This window comes from Amblyomma mixtum, chromosome 8 (genome assembly GCF_055824585.1).
Source record: "Amblyomma mixtum isolate Tamu chromosome 8, ASM5582458v1, whole genome shotgun sequence".
Classification (NCBI taxonomy): Eukaryota; Metazoa; Arthropoda; class Arachnida; order Ixodida; family Ixodidae; genus Amblyomma; species Amblyomma mixtum.
In genome coordinates, this window is record NC_143019.1 from 87,944,837 (window position 1) to 87,955,131 (window position 10,295).

At 49.8% G+C, this 10,295-nt stretch overlaps 1 protein-coding gene across 1 annotated transcript; it reads right to left on the reverse strand.

Moving 5' to 3' along the window:
• Positions 1 to 1,257: 1,257 nt before the first annotated feature.
• Positions 1,258 to 9,304, reverse strand: LOC149333402 (uncharacterized). The gene is made up of 3 exons (XM_089556042.1): positions 9,140 to 9,304; positions 6,161 to 6,357; positions 1,258 to 1,653 (listed from the first exon to the last, which is right to left on the reverse strand). The coding sequence occupies exons 2-3, from the start codon at positions 6,183 to 6,185 to the stop codon at positions 1,349 to 1,351; spliced, it is 330 nt and encodes a 109-aa protein (XP_089412168.1). The 5' UTR covers positions 6,186 to 6,357; positions 9,140 to 9,304; the 3' UTR covers positions 1,258 to 1,348.
• Between the last annotated feature and the right edge of the window lie 991 nt (positions 9,305 to 10,295).

Below are 10,295 nucleotides of genomic sequence, written 5' to 3' on the forward strand. Positions count from 1 at the left end.
ACCCGGCTCACGCGGGTTTTGGTGCGAACAATGCCTTACTATGTGTGCTGCCGGGAGAGGGGGGTGCTTTTGGGTGTGGCCTTGTATCCCGCTTCCTTTTCGCACCACAAGCTCGAGAAAGAAAGAAAAGCAGAAATCCTTTCGAAATACAGCCCAAGGAAGAAAAAAGGAAAGAAAGAAATAAAGTTCGTCCAGGTTCTAAGAAAAAATGCGCACGAACACAGACAAGCAAGAAGTTGGTGGTAGAGTGTAGTAGCGAGAAAATAATTTGTCGCCAGGTGGAGCCACGTCGCACTAGTAAAATTTTAGCGCGAAATTCAAATCCCCGCAGAAAATACATACACAACTTTCAGAGCCTGTAAAACACAAAGACTAGGTTCGATATGGGTAAAAATTGCAGCTTAACAACCATGAAAGAAAAAGGGAGGCAATGTTGCGGACGAAATTTTGATATTTGGCTTAGTTTTTTCCCAAGATGACATGAAAGTTCGACATATCTAAAAGCACCATTTTTCTGGAACTTTGCGTCTAATTGGTAAAAAAATGAAACTGAAACAATTAAATCTGCCCGCAACATTTCCTTTATTCACTAAAGAAGAAAACGCTGCCATAAACCTCATGAAAATCGAGCCATGTTTGCCACAGCTCGCGCAGATTCGTACTGAGTCATGGAGCGCTCGCACTTCCATGTCTACGATTATGAAGTTCGTGTTAAACGGCTTTTTCTTTCGCCTAGAGCTATCGCTACGGTCGTAGCAGCCAAGGGTGGCACACAAAACCTTACCGAATCTACTGATGGACGAGAACAGACACGTTGCGAGGCAGCGGAAAGCAAGAGGCGGTCTGGCAGTGGTTCGGCAGCATGGCCGGCTCACAACCGACGGCCACCGGATGTGACGTCGGTGCAAGCTATGTATTAATTTTTTTTACACATTTCTGTCGGACTCTAATAACAGATGATAATGATGAAGAATCTTTATTTCCGCCAGAAGAAGACCTGTGCCCCTCCGGGTCCGCACGCAGGCGTCCGGGGAGGGGCAGCGTCGCAGCTGGAAGGCTAGCAACGATATAGTCGCGCAGCTTCTGCTCCCAGGCAGGTAGCGTAAATAACAGATGTTCTCCGGTTGTGAAGGGTGTGACCGCGACATCATCATCAGCAGCAGCAGCATCGCCACCCGGCGATGCCTTGGGAGCCAGCCAGCGGCTTAGGGTTCGTCTGCGGTTGTGCGAAGCGCCACAAGGTGGAAAAAAGCCGCCGCGAGCTGCTGTCTTCCTCCATCCTCTGACAGAGCGAGGCCCTCTGCCGGCGGTACAGTTTGTTCGCGTGCCGCCGCGCTGCCGCATTCAGTCAGTTGTACGCTGTCCAGTCTTCTGGTCTGTCCGTCCGTCGTTCAGCTTGGTCTCGCCTGGCGCGCAGGTCGAGAAGCTTGTTATCGGGCGTGGGTTGGCCTGCCCGAACCGCGACATCATCATCATCAGCAGCAGCGCCACCCGGCGATGCAGTGTGGCGTTTTCCGCGCACAGGAGCCTCCCTCCTGAGGTCCGCCGCAGCCAGGGCAGCGCGCAGGCGCTCTGCAGGCCACCGTGACGTGCCCCAAGCTCGCGCACCGGGTGCACTGCCGTTGTCTTCACGCTCGAACCGCCAGACGGCTCCTGAAAAGAGAGAAAGAGAAACGTTCGCCATCGCATCCCTGGCTGCTGTAAAACTGTACTGGACACGTACTTCGAAGTGAAGTTCAAGAGGCTCTGCCGGCTGTCTAGATAGGACTTTCTATAAGCAGAGCGCTCCCTCCATGGCATCTGGGGGATTTCGGCTGAAAAAACATGCATGATAGGTGTAGTGCACATAGGCTCCCAGAGCTCAGTGTACTCTATTGCCGATAAAGGGTGCCTCCAAACTCATCGTTGAGGAGATTTCCCAACTTTGTCCACATCATTTTTTTTTGCCCTAAAGAAATCAAGTCAGAACTGAAACACGTACTGCAGCAAGTATTAAACAGGGGTCATATTTCCAAAAGCATGCTGGGATGAAATATGAAATGTACGCTCTTCGAGGAGAGTCGACAGCGTAATGCGGCGTTCTCGGACTTGCCAATGGCTCCCCTGGGCTGCCGGCACATGCCCGTCAAATACATCGGTCACGGAGGGTCGGAAGGCGAGACCGACAAAGGACGGAAGTGGTCCTTTGTCCATGGGGACATCCCCGAAGATTGTGCAAGTCCCGCGCCAGCCCGTCGTGATGCTTAGTACGCAGAAGAACCACAGAAGAACCGCCGAAGTCAAACCGCCACGCTGCACGATTTAGGCATGGGCTCTCAGAGGATTATCCCACAACTAAATCTTCGATGGAAACTGTAAAGCTGAGATCACCCAATACCTTCTGTCAACGAAAAGGCTTCGTCTTTGTTCAAAATTTTGCCCTCCTTATCCTTACACGATCTTTCAGAAGAAACACTGTCGGAAAAGCTTGCCGTCTCGAAGTAGAGACTTCACTGGAATGTCCACAAATAATTCTGCGCCGCGTCATTCAAGCCATGTGCTCCTACACGAGGCGCTGCCGGCGTCTTTCCGTTCGAGTCTAAGAACACTATGGGCTAACAACTCTAAAAAAAGCCCTGTGCAACATCACACTTCAAATTTCCTCGACAGACACTGCTTATTGTCAATCACCATGAATTACCAAAACATCACCTTCTGTCTTAGCACGACAGTTCACTACACATGTGAGAGTGATCTAAGCGTTTGGCAAATTGAACTAAGCCTACTGTTCACTGTTGTCTGCTTTTCTTTCTATGGAAAAATCATCAACACAAATAAAAAGAAAGTTACAGGTCCTAACAAATCGCTCTCCGGGACCCAGCATAAACTTTCACTCTCATTGAGTCGTAGCCTGTCTTCGGTCATGGTCGAACCCTACAAAAAAAAACTCTTTCAAAACGCTCACAAAAAAAAAGAAAAGGATAAGCCCAAGTTCTCTCTCTCTTGTGTTCAGGGATTACCACTTCAGCCGCGCCCTTCGGGGCCGCGTTGTCTGGCCTTTCTTCCAGCTGCAGAAGCGTGACGAATGACGTCACCCCTGGCGTTAGTCATTCCCTGACCACTATTTCGGTCTTTGTGCCTTGCCCAGACGCTGTGGAAACCTTGGTAGCGCGTGTAGTGCCGAACCCTACTACACAATAGCCTTCCAGCAAGGGGGATTGCATGTCCCCCCTTCACACTTGGAGCTGGCTGCCCTTTCACCCTTCTGACCCGTCCGCTGACACGGCAGACGCAAACGAGTTTCTCGTGCCTTTTCTTGCAGCCTGGCGCAACAAACTTGCCGTGCTGGCTTAAGACGCAGTCTTTTTCGTCTGGGGATCGTCCCGTGCATTTTCAAGGAATCGCGTGGTCGGATACTTTACTTTTATTCTCCTTTTCCGAGAACTGACTGCACACGACTCCGCTAGTTGTTTGCGTCGTGGTCTTTTTGTCTCCCTACTGCCACTTTCGGCCTTGGAAGACAAATTTCCTAGCATTCTTGGGGAGTTTGTTCTGTGACCTATCCGCACGCGTCGCCAGATGAGAATCTTTCTGACACGCAGTGCGGTTCTTTCCTTCAGGCTTTGGAACCACCCCACCTTTATTTGCATCAGTGACCGTCCGCACTGCTAGCTCTAGATAGGAGCCTTTCATTTCGCTTTTCTTCGGCAGAGGCGCGCTCATCTCTTCACTTTGCTGCGAGCCTCCCGCGTGCACCTCGGGATCAACAACCATCTCGAACTATCATCTCGTTGGCGTCGCAGCTAAGCACTAACTCCACGCAACCGACCGGCGGACTTTTCCCTGCCTCTGGGTTATGCGCCTCATTCCTCTTAGGATTGTCCTGTTGCGTTTGCGCGTCTTCCCGACTGCCTTTGAGCTCGCCTGGCTCATCTTTTTCATCCACCCTGTGATGGGACCGTTCTGCACTGTTCTGTGCACACTTTTTGAGGCTGCCCTCAATTTCCCTTTCGGAAGCTGTGCACTGGGGCACCTCTATTTCATCTTTTCACGCCCATGCCGCTTGGACGCCCGAACAAACTTCTTTTTCGTCGCGCTTGTCCAACTTGGCCACGATCGGGCGTGCCTTGTCCTTAAGCCGTCGGGGTGCGTGTTCCCCTTTTCCGGCTTTACCACTTTGCCGGTCACACATCTGCATTGACTCCCGTTTTATCTCAACGGGGTGTCCCGCTCGGCCGCTGTTTCGCGTGCCTTACCCTTAAACTCGGGTTCCAGGTGTTCCCCTTTTCCTGCTGCACCCTCGTTCCGACCAGACGTTTGCATTGGTCCCTCTGTCCTAGCGTCGCGTCGGTCCCGCTCGGCAACGGCCTCTCTGGCATCTTCGGAACTATTCTCAAGAGTTTTAGCGCTTCGTTTACACCCGGGCCAATTCCGCACCTGTTTCGTATTCGCAGCGTTGAGACATTTACGCTTCGCGATAGTCTGAGGCTTAGCGGGTTTTCTCTCGACAGAAACAGCCTCGCACCTTAATGGCTCCGTCGCCCTACCATTGAAGCTCATCCCGCCGCCTAGGCACTCTGCCCTAAAGGCCGGGATACATGCGACGGTTTTTTCGACGACATTCGCGCGGCAGAAAACGTCGCGGCAGCGCGACGCCCGGCTGGAGATACATGGAGCGTTGAAGCGGCGGCGCGCCGCCGCGCATCCCTCGACGCGAAAGCAAATGTGATCAACAAGTGGCTAACACCAACTGTGCAAGGAGGTCTGTGAGAACAGCGACGCTGACCATTCTGTTAAAATCAGGAAAGTTTCACTTCGACACCACTGTACAAAATTTAGCACGCGCGCTTAAGTATCTATAAAGATTTGCGTGCTCGAATGCATGCCGTCGCGTACCTTTCGACGCCCGCTCAGCCGCGGACACCAGCGGCTGCAGTTTTCTTCGACACATTCGCTTCAGCGAGGGAGCGCAGGTAATCCGATCCAAGATTCGGCCGTGTTCTCTAAAAAAAGTGCCATTTCAAGTCTGACGAAGCGTTTATTTTCACGAGAAAAACATTTGCGTGCCAAAAGCACGGCGTAGCTCGACGGCCATGGCGGCCATGTTGGCGGCGGCAGGCAGAGGACCGGAAAAGCGGGTTTTCTGCGCTGCTATTGGCTCGCTTCAGCCGCCGCTTCCGGTCTCACCGGACGCCGCGCGTCAAAATCTAGCCGGTCCTGATCGGCGGCGGCGGGCGTTTTTCTCGACGCCGGGCGTCAAATCTGCGCCGTCGGGCGAAAATCGACGACTCGCCGCGGTAAAAACGCTCCATGTATTCCGGCCTTAACTCCGAAGTGACGGAATAGAGCTGACTTTACTGCTCCGTAGTCATCCATATCCTCATCGGACAGGCTCAGTAGGATGTTAGCAGGCTGAGGCGGCAAAAGGGACACTAGCATGTAGCTCCAAATGTCTTTGTCTAATTTAGACGATGCTTTCAAATTTGTCAAAAAAAATCTGAATGTTTTCGCCTCTCTTGAACACTCGGAGCTGACATTGCGTCATACTCCAGATTCCCTCGCTAAAGCTCTGGTCGACTTTTGCCATTATGCGCTTGTGCTCTGCCTGTTGCGCCTTTTCGCACGGTTTATGACTACCTCCTTCTTGTGCATGTTCTTGGCACTCTTCTTTCTTACTCTCCGATTTTGTCGAAGTTACGCATCCTTCATTCTTGACTGTGCCACGTAACATCTCAACCCTAAGCTGCATTCTTTTCAACTCCCGCTCCTGTTTCTCTATTTCGCGCTTCTCTTGCTCTGCCTTTAGCCGTTGCTCTTCTAATCTTTTCCTCCCTCTTTCGCTTATCTTCTGCTTTCTTTAGCTCGGGTTTGAGGAGTTCTCAAGTAAACTCAATTCTTTCCTCATCAGCGGTTTCTAAGAGCGACTTACAAATATCGGCTTTCTTCATCTCCTCCCGTACTACCGCACCCAACTCCTCGCACAGCGCTAGCAAATCTGCCTCCGGCCATGTCACGAGATACATGCTTGCTGCTCCTAGCCTCGGCTATGCTGTTCAGACTGTTGTCGTGAGGTTAATACACACACTCCTCATCGAAACCCTTCCCTCGATTCCCAGCAGTTCAAAGTTATAACCCAAACATTTGAAGCCTGGCAAATCTCAAGCAAAGTCCGAGCACTCACCCAAAGAAGCAGCACCACGAAGCATGGTCGATCCAACCGCTGCCAACCAGTTGTTGCGGACGAGGTTCGGGGTCGCAGCTCGACGGATCCACGGTCAGCACGACGCCCGTTCCCACCTCCAGGCCAGGGACAGAAAGTGTGACTGCTTCGACCGCATTCATCGTCGAGCTTTATAGCGTCCGTCTTCCCTAGTTTCCCTGAGACGCCAGAGATCGAAAAAGACAGTGGCCACAAGACATTATTCACGTATTCACAAATTATATGCATTTTGACAAATGGCAAGGCTGTTTCGTGTGTGCGCCAGCCCACATGATTCTATTTTAAGGTTTTGGATGAATGGGCTTTCATCGTAACTAATAAAGGAATTGGCGGAATCTTTTTGCGGTATATGTTTCACGTAGCATACCTAGATTTTAAACTTCCGTAGAAGAAACGCCAGAGATCGTAAGGGATTGTGGTCACAAGACTTTATTCACATATTTATAAATTATATACATGTTTATAAATGGCAAAGCCTTTTCCGTTCGTGCGCCAGCCCACACGATTCTATTTTAAGGTATTTTAAAGATTCTATTTTAAGGTTTGAAGTGTAGCTCGAGTGCATACCTGAAAAGCAGCGGAGGAAAAAGTCCTTCAGGGACCAAAATATTGCCCTTCCTGTTCACTTCTTTATTTCAAGTTCGAACCAAGTTCAGTACAGCTATACTCCGTTTCATACATAGCTGTCAACGCAGCCAAGGCTGCGGCGCCTGTTTGCGCTCCTCGTCCGTATCGTAATGTAGTGCGCCGAAAGTTAAAAGAGTAATGAACTCAAAATTAAAGCAAATGTTGGTTGATATTGCAGTATAATGATAATGGTGTTTTATTTTGCAAAAAGATTGCCTTTTCTTTTATGTTCTTCAAAACAGAGTGCCTTAGTTTTCTGGGTTTTTTTCGGCTCCTCCTGTATCAGGTTTTCGCAGCTAGGCTGGCCGGCGATGTCGTCTGCTTTCGTCTTTCGGTTTCCGAGTATGCGAAAATTTCACCGCTATCTCCTACTCGCTTGTTTTCTTCGCCCACTGCGGCTTCAAAAACATCTCCTGCTCGCCTGTTCTCCAAGCTGAAGTCTCCGAAAATTTCGAAAGACTCCAAGCAGGTTATCGTCAACGTTTACTCTAGCGTAAGGAAGCGCTTCCCGGAGAAGAATGTGCGTGAAGTTATCGAAACTGTGGGCTAAATGACCGGGGTGAGCCCTCGGACAGTTGCGAGGTTCAAGAAGGAAGGTCTCGCTACTGGAATAAGATGACCACAAAAACGACCTAGCAAGGTGACCATATCTAGCTCTCGCAGCTAGATATGACAGCTTTGCAGTCAACGCCATCCGACTCAAGTTATATCGTTTGTATGCCCTACACTACACTGCCTTTTCCCTTCGAGACAAGTAAACAGCGCTGTGTTTTTCAAAGTAGGTATTAGAGTTTGACAGTTTCGAGTTTCTACCTAATGAATCGTTTAAGAAAAATAAAAAAATAATAAAAAAACCAGCCGAGCCGGGAGTCGAACCTAGGCCCTTTGTAAAATGAACAGACAGGCACGCGCTTCGCACCACTCAGCCACGACGCGAGGTGGACGGATACATTTTGCTTGTTTTTTTGCAGCGGACTACTTCCGTACCTTTGGCAGCGTTGACAGCTATGTATGAAACGGAGTATACTGGTATGCTACACTGCGCACCCATGTCATAGACGCCTTTATTCATTGCGCAAATGCATAGAATAGCTTCAATTACCCCAATATACTGAGCATTCTTTAGCCAAAACACTGCGCACACTAAATACCGGGTGTTTTTCTTTTTTTAGAAGGTCCAACATTTTTAAAGAAAGGTAAATTCCTTTAGGCTTATTTTAACTCTGGGGCTTTACTGAGGGCTACGGCGGACGCCAGGTAAGAGGAAAACTACTTTAATTAGTTGGCTGATTAACTGAATACGTTAATTAACTCTTATAATTTTTATTTTAGGGGATATGTTGTATTAGCAGGATTGGAGATCGTCTTCCAAACAGTCCAGCCAAGAACCGCGCCCGTCCTGTCTACTTCTTCCCTGTGTATCGTCCTTTGCGTGGTTTTCGTTCTTAGTTCATGGATTACCAACTAGCCCCCCATCGTACACTCCTTAAGAAAAAAAAATTTCATTAAAAAAATTTTTGCTCGCGTTACGAAGCGACAAAAAGTCACCCTGCTAGGCAGCTTCACACTGTAACACAGCGTCTGTGACGTAGCTCGCTCCGCCCTGCGCTTTGTGCCAGTGCGTTTTTGTTGCAACGCGGCATTCCGTGAGGCCGCGGAGCGAAGCGAGATAAGCAGCGATAGCGCAGGGTGCCAGTACGGGACGCGTGACGCAAAGCGCAGGGCGGAGTGAACTACGTCAGAGGCGCTCCCGCCACTGAGTTACGGTGTGAAGATGCCTACCAGGGTGACTTTTTCGCGCATCGTAACGTGCGGGAAACATTTTTAATTGAACTTGTTTTTTCTCGGTTGGACTGTTTAGAGGACGTTCTCCAATTATGCGAATACAACATACCCCCTAAAACAAAAATTAGAAAAGTTAATTAACATAATTAGTTAATCAGTGAACTAATTAAAGCAGTTTTCCTCTTGCAGGGCGCCCGCCGTAGCCTCGAGTATTGCCCCAGTGCTAAAATAAATCTAAAACAATTTACCTTTTTTTTTTAATTTATATGCTCTCTGGAAAACTCGATGGTATTCATAGGCATATTTATTTAACCATGACATGAACGCTAGCCCTGAACTCGAAAATTTGCATCTATCAACCACACAAAAGCACTGCCTGGTACATAAGAGAAAAAGATATAATATTTACTGATACCAGCAGTCTAGGACAAAAAACGCGTGCAATGAATTTTAGAACCGCACCTTGTCCATATTTTACCACCGTGATAAATTATTCTACGATTTCTTCGATGCGCAGACACAACGTACCTTAAGATCTCGCACAGTCCTGTTGAAGGCGAGGTAGAAGCATCCCACTGCTGCCACCAGTTGTTGAAGGCGAGGTTCGGGGTCACGGCTCGACGGATCCACGCTCAGCACGACGCCCGTTCCCACCTCCAGGCCAGGGACAGGAGTGCCGCTGAGCGACGCAGCAACAGCCAGCATGACTGCTTCGACCGCATTCGTCGTCGAGTTTTATAGTGTCCGTCTTCCCTAGGTTGATGACGTCCTCGCCAGGGTAGTAGTGGCCGGAAACTTTCCCTTGTGGACACAAACTCACACTCTCGCACTTGTGGATGCGCCTCCGTCCAAAGCCACCTAGACACTCCTGTGGCCCCCATCCTGAGCCAAGTCTGCTTTGTTATCCGGCGCGAAGGAGGAGGGACACCTCCAAACCTGTTTCCATTCACCGCTGAAGTCGACTTGCCATTCTAGATGTGCCCCCATCTGGCGAATTGATGCGATGCGCTTTCCTAGCGTATTATCACCGTTTACATGAATACGATGCTCTAAAAAGTTAATGCGATGCGCTGCTGTCGCATTCATGTAAACGCGGCTTGAGATCCACCATGTTTACTGCGAAATGGGACAGGCAAGGTCCACCTGCTGATGTCTTTTGTGTCCAGTTCTTCTTGTGGGTCTTGCTTGGAGGCGCAGGAAATTACGTTTGCCCTCGCCTCACGGTCAATTCGGCACGCGTCAAGTAGACAGGGGTTTCTCGGAACCATCCTGGAGAAACGTGGGTGCTGACGGCTTCCTGATGACTCAGATCTTAACAGTCCTTGTGCCGACCCCGTCGCGGCAAACAGCACGCTCCCGCGTAACCCTACGGGAGTCTTTTGGGAACGAAAACGCACACACTTTTGGCCCGTTGTCATAGTTTCCTCTGTAGTTGGGCACGCAGCAGCGACATTGCTTCAACAGCAGGTGCAGGACACGCAAAGATTTAGATATCACGATGACAAGCAATTTCCTAGCCAGCACTCACGAACGCAACAGCAATAAAACGCAGCAGCGCGCGCTGACATGTCAGGCTACACGACTACGGAAGGGTGCAAGACTGGTTGAGGGAAGAAAGGAGACGTCTCAGTGTCGGAGGAATGCAGAGGGGTCAGCGGTCAAAGTGGCTGACGTCAGAGCGGGA

Bases quoted from the DNA above. Each gene is read 5' to 3' on its own strand.
- LOC149333402 (XM_089556042.1), bottom strand. From the start codon at position 6,185: ATGCTTCGTGGTGCTGCTTCTTTGG. The intron at 1,654-6,160 runs GTGAGTGCTCGG...CTCTCTTTTCAG, and splicing joins TCGTGGTGCTGCTTCTTTGG to GAGCCGTCTGGCGGTTCGAG.